The sequence below is a fragment of the Erpetoichthys calabaricus genome, chromosome 16 (genome assembly GCF_900747795.2).
Source record: "Erpetoichthys calabaricus chromosome 16, fErpCal1.3, whole genome shotgun sequence".
Lineage (NCBI taxonomy): Eukaryota > Metazoa > Chordata > Cladistia > Polypteriformes > Polypteridae > Erpetoichthys > Erpetoichthys calabaricus.
Window position 1 is genome coordinate 83,072,390 of NC_041409.2, and position 22,499 is coordinate 83,094,888.

Sequence of the window (22,499 nt, forward strand, 5' to 3'; positions counted from 1 at the left end):
GGCAGTCACATGATGAAGAAGCAAGATATATAAAAGAAGCAGGTATAGCATTATGTTTCCTGCCACTAGAACAGCCTCTAGCATAGTAGTCCTGGTCTTTTAACTCTACTGTTTACTTATTTTAATTTTTTATGGTTTGTGACTTTTCTATCAGGTGTTTTGGATCATTTTCCTTGTATTTGCCTGCCTTGTGTCTTGGTCACCTGCCAGTTTTCTGGATTTCTTATTTTGGTATAAGGCTCTGAATAAAAGATTATTATTAACCAGCTATTTCCACTTCTCAGAGAAGACTGCTTCATGGAGCTGCACTGCATGCGTGCAACGTACAGTAAATGAGTGTGATGGGCCAGTGCATGTCTGACACTAAATACATGCAATGTTTTCTCGTCAGGGATTAATGTACTGTACTGAAAAGCAAAAATGACAAATAATAAAATCATTGATTGGCAGACATTTTGCCCATATGGCATATATATGTTTGAGCACACACAATATATTGATCAGCACTGTTCATTAAAGAGCACTCAGAGGAACAAGTTAAAGTAGATCACATTATCCAACACCCACATCACATTTTTAGATACACCCTGTTCTTTTAAAATAAATACATAAGATTTTAACAAAATTACTATGGAACCTAAAACCACTTATGATAAAATTATATGGCACCTCTAAATATAAAATATTGGTAGAACCTATAAGATATAAAAACATATAACTGACAACCTAAAATAGATTTTATTTTCCTACCAAATTTCAAATACAACTTTTCTTCTGTTTCATTGAAGTTAAGGTTGAAATACTACAGAGAAATAATAAAGAAAAAGTGAAAAGAAGCCATAACATCACAGAAGCAATCACGGAATTTGAAGCATTTGCCACTAACTTTAAAAAGTTGGAGTACCAGAACTTATTTCCAGTTTCTACTTTTAAATCACTAAATATTTTATTAACATCTTCAGTCTATAAATAGCATATATGAATTGATCAATGAGCTACATTTATTTCATGTCAAAAGAATGATTATTCCCTTCATCTCATCTGAATATAGCAATAGCCGTCAGCTATGGACCTGAAAAATTAAGTATCCATTTTAACTATATGTTTAAATATACCCAAAATTTCTATCTATGGGTATTTCCAGTTTTGTGCCTACTGCTGATGAGATAGGTTGGAGATAGGTTGTTTTGTTACGTTACGTTATCTTCTTACAGTTTGGTAATGTAAAAGTACAGTAAATATATATAGACTTTTAAGGAAATACATTATTATCCAGTGAAAGGTCACAGACTTGTTTATACCTGATAATGTCTCCTCTTCTCACATTCAGAGGCATCAAACTAAGATCTTGTCATTTAAAGAGCAGGCCGCCACAAACAAAGACCCATCTGCTTAAATAAAGTTTAATCAAATGAAAGGAAGAATAAAAGGAAATGTCATACTCACTGCTAAAACATGGCAGCACCTGGTCCTATAAATCCCCAGGGAATTTTTTTCATAATGATATTTATGGGTAGATTTAGTATATAGTATCTTCATTTTACTAATTACAAAAAAAACTGGGTCCAATTTTAGATGTACAAAGTTTTTCAAGAAATTAAACAATAACCAATGGCACTTACTTTAAGTGCTTGTTTTAAATCTTTAATTCAAGACGATCTTTATGAGGTTTATTCAGGAGTTGGAAATGCATGAACTTTCTATGTTCTCCCATAAAACTAATATAATGACTAAGTAAATAACACAGATTTTTTAAAGAAAGATAGTGAGATGAAAGTATCATAGTGGGGCAGGCATACTCATTGTCAGGGGAAAGGCACACATTCAACACACAGAAAGACAGAAAGTCTAAAAACAGAGAATAATAATAATAGAACATTGCCCGTGTCAAAACAGAAGGAAATAGTGATGCCTAGGCCAAAAAAGTGGCTTTGCTGTAGCAGTACCAAAATAATGTTTAAAATAATTAAAAAGAAAAACAGGCATAATCTATATATATAAAAATGGAATGGGTGGGTCGTCGGGTGGGCCTTTTTTTCATTCCGTCGTTTTTTCGACGTTTTGAAAATGTAGAATGATTATTTGATTTTTTTGTTTTTATTTGATCGTGTCTATGTAGCCGCCGTCGTAATAAAGTATCGCTAAAATCGTCATTTATCGTAATTTATTTTTGACGTATAACGTCGCCGTCGTCGAGGTCAGTGATACCACTGCAAAAAATCTGCTTACGGTTGAAAGACACGCCCTACTCACTGGACAGTTAAAAATACCAATCAAACTAACGATGACATCAAGTATTACCCAATCAAAAGTAGGAAAGGAGGCATCTTCATAAAATGCGTGTGGGATGATTTGCATGAGACGCTGCTTTAAAAAAAAAATTATAAAAAAAATACGGGATAAATCCCGTCCAGTATTGATTCAAAACGGGACGCGCAATTTCATTCTCAAACGCGGCACGATTCCGTATTTTAAAGGACGGGTGGCAACCCTACAGTGCCAGGTAACCACCCATACAATCACATTGTGATTCAGACTAGGAATGCAATGAATGTAATTACCCCGATCTACATACAAGGCGAAAGTCTTGCAACATTCAAAGATGATGGTTTGGGATAAGTACACCATACAACATAAAAGAGCTTATGAAGCCTTGAACCGAAAAAAGCAACATCTCAGAGATCGTAAAAAAAAAATAGGAGCTAATGTCGTTTTACTCGCTGTAGATTTTAGTCAAACATTACCAGTTATTTCACAAGGGAGACCAGCACATCAACTCAACGCGTCTTTAAAATCCATGCTTCTCCCACGCTCGGTTATATGTCGCGTGTTCTCGGGTAGGTGCACCAAAAAATGTATACATTTAAGCATGTAATGGGCAAACAAAAAATGAGGTATACCCGAAGGCACAGCAGTAGTACTTAATGTAACTTTGCTTCTTAAATGTTAATGTTTTACTGTTTAATAATTTATATGCTTCTTATATGTTGTTCAAATTCTTTTATCAAAATACCACTGACAGCGCAATGCACGATAACATCGAGTGAATACACCATACGCATCCGCCCACGGCTGCCCTGCTGTGCGCAGATACAACTTGATTGTACAATAAAATAAAATAAAGATAAAAAGACTAAAACAATCATCACCCATAAAGCGGATAGTAGACGTGACGTACTATATATGTACCACATTTCAAGTGTATAGGTGCAACGGTTTGCGAGCTACAGGTCATTTAAAATCCTGGACAGACACACAAATTGCCACGGTAGCAAATTACAGAAGAAGATTTTACTGTTTAATAATTTATATTTATATGAAATGTGCTTCTTATATATTACTTCATATTCTCATATGATAATGATGTTAATGTTTATATTGATTTCTGTGTTATTAAAACTGCATGTATGTGTGTATATGTATATATATATATATATACGAGCTGTATATACCCGGCGTTGCCCGGGGCAGAAGTAACCTAATCGGTCAAACACTTACATATATACCAAAGTAAACCTAATCGGTTAAACAGCTTCATATATACAGAAGCGAACCTAATTGGTCAAACAGTTATGAATGTGCAGAATGATTTTACAAACATTATGCGTGTTAACAATCATTAAAAAGAAAAGATTGAGGAACTGTTCTTCTATATGTGATGAAGCCACTAATAAAACAGATTTTTTTCAGGACCCAGCTGTTTCATAACTAAACTACTGCCACCCCAAAGTAATGCCTAATAGTGGTTTTTGGGGTAGCTGTGGAATAAAAAGGGTGTTTTTTAGTCAGTAAGAATCTGACAGTACCCTTCAGTACGGGCTGAAGGGTGCCTATGTAAGGTTTTACATCCTTCCCGTATGGAAAAAAAAACATACTAAACTTTTTTTTCATCATTACAGATAATCTCAGTCAAATCGAAGTACGCATTCTCAATTTATTTTTATCTAATTTTTACTTTTTCACAAAGCCATCCCATGCCAATTTGTATGAATAAACTTTTGCTAGAGAGTTACCAAAAGTTTATTCATGCACATATTTTAATACGGATAATCTATCTCTAATCAAGGTTCTCATTTTCATTCTAATTTAAAATAATAATAGATACTCATTTTTTTCTTCTGTTTTAGAAAAACCAATCTATGCCACCTACGTCTTCGTCAAGTCAGCTTCATCCAGCTTCATCACATATAGAAGAAGAGTTCCTCAATCTTTTCTTTTTAATGATTGTTAACACGCATAATCTTTGTAAAATTATTCTGCACATGCATAACTGTTTGACCAATTAGGTTCGCTTCTGTATATATGAAGCTGTTTCATCGATTAGGTTTGCTTTTGTATTTATGTAACTGTTTGACCAATTAGGTTTGCTTATGTATATAGATTAGCTGTTTGTCTGATTAGGTTCACTTCTGTATATATGAAGCTGTTTAACCGATTAGGTTTACTTTGGTATATATGTAAGTGTTTGACCGATTAGGTTACTTCTGCCCTGGGCAACGCCGGGTATATACAGCTCGTAAAACATAAAAAAAATATTCCAGGATGGTCAAGAGTAACTATGACAGAATCTCCAACTTGGGCTGGATTAAGGCCAACTGATGACCTAAACAAAGCCAACAATGGTGGCTTCTCAGTCCTTCCATTGCTTAACTGACTAGGCATTAATATTTAATAATTACAGAAGGTGAAATAACATTAAATCTTACCTTGTTTATGTGAAAAATCAGTAAAAGAAATAATAAAATAAAGATCTGAAGGGTCCATTACACAAATCAGTTGATGAGTTAAATACCAGCTGTGTTTACACTTGAAGGAAGCAAAACTATTACACCATGAGACAGAAACAAATGTGCCATTTGATAACACCTTCAGACCTATTCCTGGTTGATGACCTGAGGACAAATTTACTCCTAGGGTGCAGTTTTCCTGTGTCTGGAAAACATCGAGATAATATTGCTTCCACACCTATACTTATATAGTATATTAAAATCAGAGTAGGAATGACATTTTTTAAGATATTAAATGAATCCTGTGCCTTAGAGGTCCAGCATATGCTGCTACTGAGATGTAGCCAGTAAATAAATAAAATGACGAAAAGAATGAGACACAGTCATAAGCTAGCCTTAGGTTGTTACCATGAAATCAATTATATCCTTTTACCTAAGCCAAAACAGAAACTAAAATTCATACACAGAATATTGTTGCTAGAAGTCAGCATTGTAAAAGTCCATCAAAAATGCATTTGTTAATTACAGGGACTGGCCACAAACTCAGATAACTGGGAAGTGCACAGCGCTGAACTTTTATATTATCACAGTGTTGATGCCACACCTGCCAATTTTCTTGGTGAGTGAGGTGATGGTAACTATAAGAGAACTAAAACTGTTTAAAAATGTTGGTAGTAGTTGGTGAAACCCAAGAACTGTTGCACCTGCTTAGGATACTAGGGTACTTTCCAAATAAGGATAGTCCCACCTTTATCTATATTTAATCTAAGACATTATATCACTCAGAGAATAGAATACTTAAGAAACTCGCATTTTCTTGGATTTTATAAGCAAATGGAGTTCTGTTAAGCTAGATAGATTATACAGTATTTAACATGTGGGTCATGACAACCCACATCTGTAAAGAAAATCAAAATATTGTCAATGTACACTATAACACAGACACCAAAAACCCTTTAGAGGATACTATTATCAATTTACTGAAAAACAATGAAAGCACTGGCCAGCCCATATAACTGAAGTGATGTTAAATGCTATTTTCCATTTGTAAACTTTCCTAACAGTAATCAACTTGTAAATATAGAATAAATCAAATCTAGTAAAGACTGTCATCCCCCAGTCCTTTACACTTCTTTTTAAATAACTTTTTGTCAAAATAAACCTGTTTTCACACTATCCTTAACATCCTTCTAGACTTGTTTAATCTACTGAAACACTATTTTCACTTCAGAGTCAATCATTTTTTGGTTCAGGTATACTGTATGTGCTGTCAGTGTAAAAAGTGGCAAAAATTAAAGTAAAAAGACAGGAGACAAGAGAGTCTCAAATTATGAAACACTCAAAGTTCAAAATCATACTTGAAAATAATCTGAGTTCAAATGCCAATAACAAACAAAATTTATGCAAAATTTATTTGTTTGTTGTTCAGAAACTTGAATAAGAGTAATAGTGTCTTGTTGATGCTACTTGACAAGGCTCCCAGTCATGATGTAATAATAATGGGGATCGCTACCAACAACAAGACAGATGCAAAAACAAAATAAAGATAAAAATAGCAATGAACTAAAACCAATAATAAAACTCAAACAGGCTGTGTCTAACATTAAACTTAATAATACATAATAGTTGCGAGGTAAAGCTCAGAGATAATATATTTGACCAACCCATTACCAATTGACTCCCCATCAATGGACCAAATGCATTGTTTTATTTTTAGTAAGGAATATTTAACGGCTGAAAGAGTTAATAAGATTTTCAGCTGTTCTTGAGTCAAATAAACCTAGCATACCCACAAAACTTTAAATAAACACAGACACCATTACATTGTTCCATTAATTCATCTGAATGCTAGAATGTGTACTCCAAATTGAATAATCAAAGTATATTTCTGTTTCTTTTGGAGGCAGGGACATGCTACATAGAATATATTATGCTACTGCAATAAAAATATAACCCCTTTCAGTACTTTCTTCTACATTCTTGAAACATCCAAATTAATCTTTTTAAAAAGCCACCTATATTTTGTTGAGAACATTTTTAAAAGAAAAAGACTCATGTTTTTTTTCCTTGCTCTTACTTTCCATAAGTGAGTTTTAAATTTTTTAATTCATCATTTAAATACAGAAATTGCAGTTCATAGCTGAAAGCTGACTAACCTCCTGACATAACACACAGACTCAGTCTATGCAGGCACTCCCTTCCTCTCAGGTTTGTAATTTATGATCCGAGCTTTTGATGTGTATACAAGTAAATAAACAACTGGAAATGATAGTACCAGAATGGGCAGGCAAACTTCTTGCCAGGTGGACAGGCAGGATGTCAATACACAGAGACAAAGAGAAGAAAACAATTGCCAAAACTGAAAACACAAAGCACAATATGAAGGTATAAAAACAAAGAAAAATGTCCTATCTCTAAAGCCTTCTTGGAAGATAGACGGACGGACGGACGGACGGACGGACGGACGGACGGACAGACAGACAGACAGACAGACAGACAGACAGACAGACAGACAGACAGACAGACAGACAGACAGACAGACAGACAGACAGACAGATAGATAGATAGATAGATAGATAGATAGATAGATAGATAGATAGATAGATAGATAGATAGATAGATACTTTATTAATCCCAATGGGCAATTCACTTTTTGTCCCTCCTGCACAAAAAATGGAAAATAGTAAAGTGGTCCAATACTAGGATGATACAAGTTGTGCATTGCCACCTTGAATAGGCAAACTATGGTGACATAATGTGTCACAAGAGTTCTGGCAACCAGCATAGCAACTTTAAACAATATGGTGTTAGCTATGATGGAACAACATACAATTGTGGTGCCCAGGCCAAACAAAACAGCATTGTGACAGCACTACCAAAATAATGTTTTTTTTTGTTTTGTTTAAAAACAAAAGCAAGCACAATAAAATATACAAACTATACAATAAATTACAGGATACCCAAGAGTAACTATGACATAAAAAGCACTGATCATTTTATATCTGAAAATGGATGCATAAAATGACACTCTCAAACAATCTTAATCCATTTCATGGTTGAGAAAGACAGGAGCCTATTCTGGCAACACTGGACAAAAAGCCGGAAGCAACAGGAGGAAAAATAATATTTTTGAATCAAAAATATTTTAAAAGGAAAAGTACTGTGAACTACATATTAACAATGCAACAGTATTCTAGAAAAATTTCCCCCTGGGATTAATAAAGTATCTATCTATCTATCTATCTATCTATCTATCTATCTATCTATCTATCTATCTATCTATCTATCTATCTATCTATCTATCTATCTATCTATCTAACTATCACACGATTTAAAATCTAGTATATTTTATACAGCACTATCTTATAAAAATTCACTCTGGAGTATTCTGTGGCATAATTATGGTTATATACTTGACTGACACCTCCTTTATAGCCTAAGCAGGATATAGAATCAGGTTACAGTACAATTGTTTACAGACACTTTTTACATTTGGAGCAAAACTGACTGCGCAGAGCCACACACTGAGTAGGAGGTGGGAAGTGAACCAGCAACCTTGTGCTTTAAAGGCCAGGCCTTGGCCCCTACGCTACATTTTCTACCAGAGGATTTATATAAAAATATTGTATACAATGCAAAAAAGAAATAGGTTTATTGGGTCATTATTGACATGTACATAGAATACAGTAAATGTCTTACTTGGGTATGCTATTGTAGCTGCCATGTTTACATTTTTTTTTTTACTAAAACACACACAATATACTCATACACGTACCAGCGCTCACTCATCTCTCTTTTTCTTTTCGTCTTTATCACCCCTCTTTTGTGGGGCATAGGCCACTAACCACAGTTCTCCAGGCATCTTGGTCCAAAGCCAATTGCTACATTTACCCCCAGGTGTACCCCATTCTCTCAGCATCTGCCTCCATGTCACGCTGCCAAGTGTTTCTTGGTTGGCCTTTTTTCCTGGGGGTTCCATGTAATGACTTATCTGGTTTTGCTAGGTGGCCTGTTCAGCTCCATCATTGCTGAGAATCTCTTCCTTCATTGGCTCTTGTTTTGTTCACTGCCGCAGTTCTTGGTTGCAGATGGTAACAATGGGTCATGAAGACATTCACAACAGCGCATATGTGAAAGGGCATCCAGTGGACACCCTGGAAACAGCTGTATGACCTAGACTTTGCTGATGACATGTCCCATCTTTCTCACACGTACCAACAGTTGCAGGAAAATTCCAATATCAATATAAGTAAATCACCACGACTACGCATCAATATGCACAGGGGGAAAACCAGGATTCTCAGGGTAAACTCTGCCAATACAACATCCATCATGCTGGAAGATGAAGTGCTAGAGGTGGTGGAGAGTTTCACTCACTTTGTCAGCGTTACTGACAAGTGGTCGGGGGGAGGGCAACTAAAGAACATTTGGTGCTCCATGTTTATTGCAATCAAGATCAGGCTGTTCAAATGCAATGTGAAGTCAGTCCTAATCTATGGGGCAGAGACATGGAGGACTACTGTTCCCTGTTACCACCACTATGATAATCCAAACTTTTATCGACATTTGCCTGAGAAGGATCCTCCAGATAATACTACTAATAATAATTCATTACATTTACACTGGGTTCACTCACTCATTCTGAGCCATTTTACTGCTGCTAATCTGTAGGAACAGTCAAAGAAGAAACTCACTTTAATGCAAAGATGACACACAAACCTTACTGTTCCAAGGAGAAACTCACTTTAATGCAAGGAGGACACACAAATTTTACTGAAAAGGCAATCAATCCAGGATCCAAATTCTGTGAGGCTGCACTGCACCACCTTTGAACATTCATAGGTTTATAAAGTGTGGAATATGACCCGGACACAGACAGGCAGACACGTTGCAAGTACCCCACATACGTTTATTGTGGTCTTCCATCTCTATACAATAATGCTCTCAAACCCCAATACCCCACAGTTCTGGCCAACACAATGCCTTCAGACCGCCTCCTTCTCTCCTCCAGAGACCTCATCCACTCTTCTCTCCCGACTCAAGTCATCCTCTGAAGGGAGGTGGCCCCTTTATATAAGCACCCGGATGTGCTCCAGGTGTGTTCTCGGCAATCTCCCACCGACACGCCCCAGTGTGGTGGAAGTGCTGGCTGTATCCCCGGAAGCACTCCGGTGTGGCGGAAGTGCTGAGGTCCAGGATCCTACAGGTATTGGGGTGCCCCCAGGGTGGTCGCCCCCTCGAGGTCTGGAGGAGGCACAAGCCCTCCTCCGGTCTTCTTGGGCATCCCGGCTGGGTACCACCCTCATCCAGGTACCACAAAAGACATTACTGTTACATGACAGAATACAGTGAAATTCTTACTTAAGTGTGCTAATCAACACGGAACATGTCACCACTCTCCATACTGTAATGTTTTATTGTTTTTGTTTCTTGTAACATATAAGAGTCTGACTTGTGGTTGCATGATTCCAATAAAGTGTGTATTAATTCACCTATGATTTTTTTAAGTTGCTTGATATACAGTATGGCAAGTGCTTCTAGCTTCTATAGTTAATACCAATTCCAGACATTTTACAAAAACAGAGCAATAGCACAATTGTTTAATAATACTTTTTTTTTAACAATCAATGCTTAGGTGGAATAAGTAATTTGCCCAGGGTCACACAGAGAACCATAAGAAGTAATTGAAACAGTAGCTTTATGGTTTAAAACTCCATTACCGTAGACACTAAAGCCTTATTTCATACTAAACACTAACCATCTTCTTCAGACAAAATCGGGTAACGCTACAAGGAACTTTACTCACTGATCATGGGATAAAATAAAATGGTCTGGGCGTAGACTGAGTTCCAGGTGGGGATTCCTCCCATGTTGAACCTGCAAGCTCTTCCAGTGCTAACGTGTTTTGCCAATTGCTGCCAAGAGTCATACAGTTTAGTTTATGAGTGTCTGCAAAGTGGCTCATTCCGGCAGGTGTGTTTAAAAGTGACAGACAAAATGTACCCTGCAATGGCCTCAAGTCCATGGATGGTTCCGTTGCTGTCGGGATTGCCACAAGCTCCCTGCGACCTTGCACTGGAAGGAAAAAAAAAACATTAAAGCATCTCGAGGACAGCAACAAAAGCAGTAAATAAAGCAGTCGGTATATACTTCTCCGATTTTTCACGGAAAACGCACCAGAGCAAGATGAAAAATCGCTGCAGTGGCTGTTAGCTTGATTTAAAAGCCACTTGCTCTCCCTCGTCTCTTCGTTTTTCTCTCTCGCTCGCGCGCCCTATCTTGCACGCGCGCTTGCGCGCTTTCCGTTTGTGCCTTGATTGCGCGCCCACTCGCTCGCTCTCTCTCTCTCTCTCTCTCTCTCAGTCGTTCGCTCTTCCTTTCCTGTCGTACGCACACACTGAGACTTGCAGTTGTTGTTTTCTCTTCGTCGGACGCAGTGAGCGCTCAGTCACTTGAGCTCGCTTATATCCCACTGTTAGTCTCCTGTGTTCACCCTACTAGGCAGACGATGCGACCTACAAAACGCTCCTGAGGGACGGTTTAGTCGCGAAGAAAACTAACACTGTTTGATTTTTGTTCTTCCATAAGCCGTGAATTTGATGTTTCTTCAGCTGGATTCACTGGAAAGGAATCGTCTGAACTTTTTCGCTTTTTCTCCGCTTAGAGAGAGTAACTAAATGGAAAATTTTCTCCACATGTGCAGTCGGAACTAACAGTTAATGCCATTTCATGCTCTATTTCCAGCTGGGGTTTTTTGGCAGATAGTAAAAGAGAGAAGGTGAAATACTATTTTATTCTAAACCCACTACAGATTCTTCCTAAAGGAGGCTCCTGCAAAAAATACTAATAATAAAACAAAAGGGGGGACACTATTCAGTGGTACTAATGACCTTGCAGAAGAAACCGTTACTTATTTGAATTTTAATCATATCGACAAGTTTTAGTAGAAGGGGTAGTGGGTGGCATGCTTTGGTTGTACTCATGTTGAGAACATAATATGACGGACATACGGTTTTTTGATTAAAATCTGCACATCTTCCTCACGACTTTAATTATTTCCCCTGAAGTATATGCCTTTATGTCTGGAGCAGATCCTCACCTGATAACTTTGCTTTGGATTTAATGCTCCAAGCAGTGGGGCACACCTGCTTGTAACGTTTTTTTTTTCCACCCCAGTTTTGTTTCAACTTCCGAACGATGAAAGCGAGAGGAGAAATCGCATCGAAACCTTGGCGTGTGTTGTGCCGAGCAAACCCATGCCGCTAATAACGTGGATTCAAAGACAACTATGTTCCCAAAGCCATGGGTGGACACTGAGGTCGGGATGCTGCTTTGACACCTGGAAAAGATTCGTGTACAACTCTACGGACACTCAACTTGTAGAAAGAGCGCAGCAGTGATGGTGCTGAGGATGATTCGGAGAATTCAACGGCTGGGTTTAAGTTCCTGGACTTTTCTTCTGAGTCACTGCTTTTGTACAACGGTTTTGCTTTTATTTCAGGTAGGTAGTTTTTATTTGATTTAATTCATGTCATGTTGGCTGAATGACATCATTTGCTTGTTGGGATATACTCTGGGCTGCAGAGCAATAGATTGGTGTCGAGTTGCTGTCAAAAGGCATTTCTGTGTTAAGATGTACCTTTCGTCATTTTCATGATCATCAACTCTCGTGTCAAATTCCCTGTTGTATTAATTGCAACCGATTTCTTAATCATTGGCTGCCCTGTGCTTTTTACTGGACTCATGTTTAGATAACTTGTCATTTACTCATGTACTCACAATGTGGATGCAAACTTGCTAATTTTTTTGCAGTTATCTTGGCTTTTGCTATGTGGAAGATTTTTTTCTTCTGACCACTTTAACGATGTTTCATACAATATAGTCTGAAGAACCTCCAATGCTTTGACATTTTATCCCAGGTTGATTTGAGCTTAGACAGGCTCCTTCTCCACATGACCCTAAAATTGAATTAAAGTGGTTCAGTAAATGGGTGAAAAGTTGGATTGCATTTTGAAACTAAATATAATATTTCTCAATGTGCAAGGACAAAGCTTATCTCACCTGCAAGGTAAAGGTATGATTTATATCTACAGTACTGTTTTCAAGTGATGTAAAATTTATAAAGCTGCACACTTGTTAGAGTGCTTTGCGTCATTGCTTGGCAAAAAGCGCTATACAAAAATAAGCTGAATTGAATTACAGTTTTTCCGAATTGCAAAAACACTAAACCTGATTCTCAGAACAAAACTGTCAAATGCCAAATCTCGGTTATCAAATCAAATAATAATAATGTTCATCTAGTTTGACACAATTTGAAGCACTCATTCACCCTTTTGCAAACCTCTAAATACATCATCATTTACAAAGCACAATTTTCCTCATGTTTGCAGTCATTTGCCCTGTGATGCAAAATGAAAAACACAGGCCACAAAATTAAATACAAATAGCCAACAGTTTTTATCATTTAGGTGCAACGACTCAAAATTGTTAACATGCTTTTCTAGTCATTTAGAGAACAGATATGTGAATGTTTGGACAATGACCAGCATTTTGTAAGTCTTTTCCTTCCACCTTACTTCACCTTCCTATATCCCATCAAAAATAATTTTTTGGCAAGGCAGTTCAAAGTACTTGCTAGAAACCCCAATACCCAGGAAAATCTCTTTGACATGTAGAGACGAAGGCATGGAGTCATGGCAAGGTTGGATTTGGCACCCCAGAGGATTCTCCCTTCTTTGCCTTTCAAGGGAGAACATTGCTTGTACTGTAGCTGAAGTCTTCTGGCCTGACGCAGTCTACAGACTTGATGCTGACGCAGAAGGAATGTTCTTACTTAACTTTGACTTCGTAACATTCTACTGTTGTACATTTTACTGTAATGAGCCTTTTAATAAGAATATTTTCCCTTTGCCTGACTTTTACAGTAACAATTTAGCAGTGCAGAAAACTAGAAACATTGTACAGTATATTGCCTATGCAGTATTTTTCTTTCAGTTGTAAATGAACATTATGTCTAAATAATACATTTTTCTTCTCTCTAGTCTTTTGTTACAGATGGTTTCCTATGCTGTACCTCAACATGCTAAAGACTATATTCACAATAAGCATTTTTCTCTAATGCTATGAGCACTTTGGACTGGCAATTTCTTCAGTATTGTTTGATAAAGAGTGTAATAAATCCTCCGTAGTATTTATGTAGTGACTAGCTTTGAGTGTGACCTGACAGCAGTTTTTGGTTTTGAGAAAAGACAGTTATTTTGAGTGCATTGTTTCACATTGCTCCGGTTTCCTCCCACAGTCCAAAGACATGCAGGTTAGGTGCATTGGCGATCCTAAATTGTCCCTAGTGTGTGCTTGGTGTGTGTGTGTGTGTGTCCAGTGGTGGGCTGGTGCCCTGCCCGGAATTTTTTCCTGCCTTGTGCCCTGTGTTGGCTGGGATTGGCCCTAGCAGACCCCCGTGACCCTGTGTTAGAATATAGCGGGTTTGACAATGACTGACTGACTGACAGTTTCACATTGCCAGAACAGTCAGAGATTTTGTGAGTGTGGTGTGAAGATTTGTTTTTATATGGTTAGACTTTTAGAAAAGGGTGACAAGTTTCAGTAAATCTGCCTTAAATTGTGAAATGCTCTAAAGTGGGATTCCTTAAAGTTTTGTTAGTAGTTTAAATACTAAAATAATTTTAAACTACCAAGAAAATATTTAAATGAGAAAATGATAATTAAACATGAGGTTCAATTAATTAATTTAATTAAATGTGAAACTCGTGAAAGACACAGTAACTGGTGATTGAGAGACTGATTTCTGCAAATAACCTATGGCAAAATGCTGTGCTCCAGGGCTACAATTAAGGACCCTCGCATCACTCTCACTCTTCATGCAGTATCTTCTGTTTCTTCATAGCTTTTTCAGATATAATGCAAGTATGAGGATCGTATTAGGCTGTTAGATTAAATGAAATAAAAATTTATTGTTAAGACGTTTGCCTCTGAATGGAGACCTAAAACATTGTAATATGTTTGAATATGCAAGGAAGATTACAGTCGAGTCAGTCACAGTGGAGTGACAGGTGATTTACTGCCTTATAGCTCTTCCACCCAGTTCCATTTCCAAGCTTGGGTTCTTTCCGATTGGCATTTGTATTCTTTTGCCATATCTGTCTTGGTTTCTTCATGGAGCACCATTTCCCCACAAACATTATAGAGGCATGCTTTCAGGTTGATGAGCTACTCCAAACATGCACTTACATGCACTGCAGGTTAGTCCAGGCTAGAGCTGTGTCATCAACCATCTTTCACTCTGTACTGAAAAGACATGATTCTGAAAATGGAATGTTGGTATTTTTGATTGTGCTTATCTCTTAGATTAGTGGCAGTTTGTAAAAGTATCACCATACATATACATTTAAGACAGTGTAATTTTTGCACAACTCTGACAGATTTAAAAGCATGACAAAAGAAATTTGAATTTGCAAAGAAGAGTGCAGTTAAGGATGCAGCAGCACAGCACTTGGTAAATTTGACATGAAAACATGAAAACAAACTTTAAGTAAGTGTGTTTCAGTGGTATCAGAAGTAGGAAAAACAAAATTCCATCTAACCATTTCCTGAACCAAATTATTTGGTATAGAATTCAAGGGAGCCAGAAGCCTATTACAGCGGTATCAAATGAAAGGCAAGAATCCATCCTGGACAAGACCCAATTCAATTTCAAGGCATATCTGTGCACATATCCATACTCATTTGTACTAGAGTAATTTAGAGTTAATGATTTTTTACTTTTAAGATTATAGTATGCCCTTCAATCCAGTCCAATATTGCATAAATTAGGCATGGAAAGTGAGCTGGCTAATTAATGATAGTAATTATGAGATGTTTTGAAATTCACAATTAGCTTTATTAGTCTACGACAAATTTTGTGTTTACAGTGCATTTGTGCTGCATTGAGCAGTAATAATTTTACATATACTTAAGCAATAAAATTAAAGACATAACTTGGTTAAATACAACTAGGTTTCTCCAAGTAATAATGTTGATCAACCTCTCTGGAGTTTGGACTTATTCCATCATGATAAGCGCCCAAATAATTTAATTTAAATAGCATTTAAAATGTAAAAATAAGTATACAGTATACCCAGTGACATTTATTTTACTCCTAGTGTGTCTTGTGTTAAGTTAGCATTGTCTCACGGTTTCATGTGGGTTTTCCTGTTACAGTCCAAAGACAAGCTTTTAGGTTCAATTGTAACTCCATCTGGACTAATATGAGTGAGTTCAAGTATATTTTTGTTTTGAGATGAACTGACTACTGTTCATTTTATAAGTGGATGCATGAAAATAGCTTTTAGGAGTATACTTAAGGACTGTGTGACAATTTGTGTTATACATCATTAAAATATAAAAATGTATAAATAATAACAAATGGCACTTATGCAAAGATATACAATGCTTGTACACTTTTGATTTTAGTGACATTTTATATTAGGGCTTTTGAAACAGAAATATGTTGAAGTGCTGTCAAAATTCATAAAGTCCTAGCTTCTGACCACATGATGGTTTATCCGTTGTATACATTTTGAAAAGCTGAAGTTCTACTTTGTATGCAGTAAACAGAACATGATAAAAATTTTACTGACAAATAAGTGATTCACTACTGCCATCATGATAACAAATGTGTTTATTAGATAACCTTCATCTTTCATAATTTTTTCCATATTTGGCATATTTGCCATCTTAGGTACCGGTAATCACTGAATTACATTCACTCTGCACCATATTAAAGACATCAGAACTGTTCGCTGTGGGAAACAAACATTCTAGTCTATAGACTGCACACTATACAAGCGTTTGTCCTCTTGTTGAACACAAGGTGAGGTATGACTTATCTGACTTTTTCTAACTGCTTAACATTCATTCCACTGCTTCTGGTGTTTGTACCACATTATGTAGAAAGTACATTTTTTGTTGCGATATGTTTTTTGACACAAACCACCACTGGTATCTTTGTCTGTGAAAATATCAGTGGACTGTTCTCGATGAAGCTTCTTTCTCCAATGTTAGTTTTTGACATTTGTAGTCAAATGACACAGATTATCTTTTCCATTTTTCCTTGCATCTAGATAAAATGCACTAACATGATGGTCAAGGAGTCTGTTCTTTTGTCCATGGTTTCACTTACCTAGGCAACTACTGTATTTACTTCTGATTTTGTCTTATAGAAACCATGAAAATGAGCAGTCTGTGTCACTGGAAGCATTGCCAATTGTGCCCCAGTTATTAGACTTCTGTCAAAGTCACTGAATTCTCTTCTTTGAACATTTGCAGCCAATATAACAAACTACTGAGTCATCCTTTTTTATATGGACATAATTATTGTGGAATATCAATTTCTTAAATATCTCAAGGACCTTGCATGTGTAGAGACTACTGCTTTAAGTATTAATTACTTTATTTGACACTTACCAGCAGTTATCAGGAAGAGTTATACCAAATTTACCAAAACAGAAAAATGTTTTCAATGTATACTGTCTTTCGATGACCAGCACAGTCTAATATTAAAATAATAAAAATTACATTAAGAACTAGTTCTTCAGACACTAAGTTTCTGATTATATTCCAGAAGGATATACTGTATATGGGCTCAGAGGATGGATGAGCGAATCTTCATAAATTGTTAACTAACTTCTGATTATTAACATTTGTTTGGTTTGCACATTTTGGATTTGGTAGGCTCTTAGTGTTTGGTTATTTTATTACCTAAATAAACAAAATATCCTCCAAAAAATCATATGCAATTAGACAGCCTTAGGTTTAACGAAAATGCTTTTCTTATAATTGTGAAAAAATGTAAAAAAAATCAGTGATAAATGTTTATTGTCAGGTCCACTACAATTAATTTGACGAAGCTGGTTTAGAAAATTGTTATAGAGCAGTTTTGTGTAGTTTCATAGTGCAGTTGCAGAGAACATTTAGCCAGGCACAGGTTAAAACACTAAAGTCAGTGTCAGGCAGTCTAATTCAAGAGTATAAAACTTGAGCTCAAAAAACAACCTCTTCTAAAAATCGAAGTTTCTTTTTCTTTGTTTCTCTCTTTTTCTGCATTGCTCTAGAATTAAATTTACTTGAGAAGTCATTGATTTATTTAAACAAAGTTTGGATGCCACTTAACACTTAAATAGTCTTCGTTTAACTGATGCACTGATATTGTATGTCACTCACTGTGTTGTTGATGTCACAAATGACACACTGGATCATGGCAGCAAAATGACTGTGCCCATGAAAGTCCATATAAAAGAAAACAATTAGCCAAAAGTGTTTTTCTTAATTGCAGACACCAAATTTTAAATAAGTCATAAACCTTAAATTACTGAAAAACTTTTAATCTTCTGTTAAGGTGTGCTTTATTTCAGAGTATTACAATACCTTTGGATGATTAAAGTAAAGTCAAATGGTACTACTGTATATCTCAACAAAAGCTCCTCATGTAATAAAACAGTCATAATAAATATTTAGCTGTGTTCTTCTTAATTGCCCTTCAAAATGCTTTGAGACAGTGTTCTTGATGAAAACTGCTTTATAAAACATACATTTGATTAATAAAGAAATGAAATTAAGGATATGGATTGTAAATCATTAAACTGCTGCTTCAGTCCCCACCAGCAGCTTAGTTTATTGATGAGAGAAAGACAGTTAATATGGCGACAGCAATATATATAAATATATATATATATATATAGTACCTATACAACGTATTGACTCTCTTGGAAGTTTTCACATTTTTTTGTTATACAACATACAGTCATTTTGGATATAATTTGACTTTTTTGACTTTAATCAATGAAAATACTTTTTAATGCCAAAGTGAAAACAGATCTTTGCAATGTGGACTAAATTAATTACAAATATAAAACACAAAATAATTATTCACAAAAGTATTCACAACCTTTGCTATGACACACTTACATCTTCACTGTTACAGCCAATTGGTTTTAAAAGTCTTATCATTAGTTCAATGGAGATCACCGGTCTGGTGTTTCAGTTGATTGTAGTATAAATGCACCTTATCTGGAAGGTCCAACCTGTAGTGAGGCAGTATGGTGGCCTAACCTACACAATGACGACAAAAGAACACTTCAAGCCAGTCGTGAATAGGTGAATGAAGAGTACAAGTCAGGGGACGGATACAAGAAAATATCCAAGTCACTGAATATCCCTAAAGTTTAATCGATCATTAAGAATCAGAAAGTGTGTGGCATAGCTATAAATCTGCCAAGAGCAGGACGACTACTAAAACTGAGTGATCATGCAAGAAGAAGACTAGAGAGTGAGGCCACTAAGAGACTTGTGATAACTCTGAAGGAGTTACATACTACATTGGCTGAGATGGGACTGACTGTATAGACAACTGTTGCCCAAGTGCTTCACCAGTCTCATCCTTCTAAGACAATGGCAATGAGAAATCCACTGTTACAAAACTTGGCTAGACATTTAAATAAGGCATATAGGAGACACTGAAGTCAGCTTGAAGAAGGTTCTATAGTCTGATGGGACTAAAATTGATCTTTTAACTATCAGTCCTAATACCATATTTAGCTTAAGCCAAACACTGTACATTATTGAAAACACACCAACTGCATGCATGGTGGTGGCACCATCATAATGTGGGTATGCATCTCTGCAGCAGGTCCTGGAAGGCTTTTCAGGGTGAAATTAATTGAGCGAATTAAAGAGAAATCCTAGAGGAAAACCTGATGCAGCCTGCAAGAAACCTGCGCCTTGGGAGAAAATGTGTTTTCCAGCAAGACAACAACCCCATGCATAAACCAAAGCGACATAGGAATGGCTTCAAAACAACAATATTAATGTTCTGGAATGGCTGAGTCAGAGTCTAAATCTTCAACAAACTGAGAATTTGTGACTGGACTTGAAAAGGTTGTTCACTTTCAATCCCTATGCAACCTAACAGAGCAGTGTGTAGATGTATAAAGCTGATACCTATCATCACATACGTAAGGCTGGTATTGCTACCAAAGGTGCCTCTAGTAAATAACAACAACGACATTTATTTATATATCACATTTTCATACAAATGATGTAGCTCAAAGTGCTTTACAAGATGAAGAAAGAAATGTTTATTAAAAATAGCTAACTAACTAGCTCAATAAAAATATAAAAATAAGATTTGGCAATACTAAGTAACAAAGAATAAAGTAAGGTTCGATGGTCAGGAGGGCAGAAAAAAACAAAAAAAGCTCCAGAAGGCTGGGGAAAACCTGCAGGAGTTCCGAGGCCACAGGACTTCCCAGCCCCAACTGGGCAAATAATAATGACTTGAATGGGGTGAATAATTACACAATCATTTATTTTGTGTTTCATTTTTGTAAATGATTTAGGTCACTTCATAGAGACCTGTTTTCACGTTGCCATTAAAACATTTTTCTGTTGATCAGTGTCAAAAATGGCAAATTATATCCACTGTGATTCAATGTTGTATAATAATAAATATGAAAACTTCTATGGGGGTCAATACTTTTTACAGGTACTGTACATGTTCAATTTAATAATAGCTTTGGATGAATGTGTTAGCCAAATGGCTTAGAGTACTGCAAATGTAAATGCATGTCAGTTTATATTCTTCTTCTTCTTTCGGCTGCTCCTGTTAGGGGTTGCCACAACAGATCATCTTCTTCCATATCGTCCTGTCTTCTACATCTTGCTCTGTTACACCCACCACCTGCATGCCCTCTCTCACCACATCCATAAACCTTCTCTTAGGCCTTCCTCTTTTCCTCTTGCCTGACAGCTCTTTCTTTAACATCCTTTTCCCAATATACCCAGCATCTTTCCTCTGCACATGTCCAAACCAAAGCAATCTCGCCTCTCTGACTTTGTCTCTCAACTGTTCAACTTGAGCTGAATCTCTAATGTACTCATTTCTAATCCTAGCCATCCTTGTCATACCCAGTGCAAATCTTAACATCTTTAACTCAGCCACCTCCAGCTCTGTCTCCTGCTTTCTGGTCAGTGCTACTGTCTCTAATCCATATAACATAGCTGGTCTAACTACTGTCCTATAGACCTTCCCTTTCTCTCTTGCTGATACCCGTCTGTCACAAATCACTCCTGACACTCTTGTCTACCCATTCCACCCTGCCTGCATTCTTTTTTTTCATGTCTCTTCCACAATCCCCATTACTCTGTACTGTTGATCCCAAGTATTTAAACTCATCCACCTTCACCAACTCTACTCGCTGCATCCTCACCATTCCTCTGACATCCTTCTCATTCACACACGTACTCTGTCTTGTTCTTACTGACCTTCATTCCTCTCTTCTAGAACTCTCCAGGGTCTCCTCGACCTCATCGATTTTATCTCCCTGTAGTTACTATAGCTCTGCACATCCCCTTATTCTTAACAATCGGTACCAGTACACTTCTTCTCCACGCCTCAGGCATCCTCTCACTTTCCAAGATTAAACAATCTGGTTAAAAACTTCACTGCCATCTCTCCTAAACACCTCCATGCTTCCACAGGTATATCATCTGGACCAACAGCTTTTCCATTCTTCATCCTTTTCATAGCTGTCCTTACTTCCTCCTTGCTAATCCGTTGCACTTCCTAATTCACTCTCTCCACATCATCCAACCTTCTGTCTCTCTCATTCTCTTCATTCACTTGCCTCTCAAAGTACTCTTTCCATCTGCTCAACCCACCCTCCTCACTTGTGAGTATGTTTTCATCTTTATCCTTTATCACCCTAACCTGCTGCACATCTTTCCCAGCTTGGTCCCTCTGTCTAGCCACTTGGCACAGGTCATAGCCAAGTGTCCATAGTGTCCAGCCTCTCATACAACTCATTGTACACCTTTTTCTCTAGCCTTCGCCACCTCTCTCTTCATCTTGCACATCTCCTTGTACTCTTGTCTACTTTACGTATCTCTCTGACTATCCCACTTCTTCACCATCCCCTTCCTCTGTATACTCTCCTGTACTTCCCTATTCCACCACCAGGTTTCCTTTTCCTCCTTCCTATGTCCAGATGTCACGCCAAGCACCCTTCTTGCTGTCACTCTTACTACTTCTGCTGCAGTTGCCCAGCTGTCTAGCAACTCTTCACTGCCACCCAGTGCCTGTTTTACCTCCTCCCTAAACTCAACCTTGCAGTCTTCCTTTTTCAACTTCTACCATTTGATGCTTTGCTCTGCCCTCTCTCTCCTCCTCTTCTTCTTGATCTCCTATGTTATCCTACAGACCACCATCCTATGCTGCCTAACTATAATTTCCCCTGCCACCACTTTGCAGTCTTTAATCTCTATCAGATTGACTCTTCTGCATAGGATATAATCTACCTGTGTGCATCTTCCTCCATTCTTGTACGTCACCCTATGTTCCTCCCTCTTAAAATATGTATCCACCACAGCCATTCCCAGCCTTTTTGCAAAATCCACTATCTTTTGACCTTCTTCATTCATCTCTTTGACACCATACCTACTCATCACCTCCTTGTCTCCTCTGTTCCCTTCACCATCATGTCCATTGAAATCCCCTTCAATCACTATGTTCTGTCCCTTGGGTACACTGTCCATCACCTCATCCAACTCAATCCAGAAATCTTCTTTTTCATCCATTGAACACTCAACTTGCGGGGCATATGCACTGACAACATTCATCATCACACCTTCAGTTTCCAGCTTCATAATCATCACTCTGTCTGACACCCTTTTCACCTCCAAAACACTCTTGAAATACTGCTCCTTTAGAAGAATCCCTAC

General features: G+C 37.1%; 1 protein-coding gene across 1 annotated transcript in view; it reads left to right on the top strand.

The window, feature by feature from the left end:
* The first annotated feature begins 11,163 nt into the window (after window positions 1–11,163).
* prima1 (proline rich membrane anchor 1) overlaps window positions 11,164–22,499 on the top strand; it is a 130,664-nt gene continuing 119,328 nt past the window's right edge. The window contains exon 1 of the mRNA XM_051919788.1: window positions 11,164–12,228. Coding sequence (XP_051775748.1) covers window positions 12,127–12,228 — 102 coding nt within the window. The 5' untranslated portion in view covers window positions 11,164–12,126. The remainder of the gene's footprint in view (window positions 12,229–22,499) is intronic.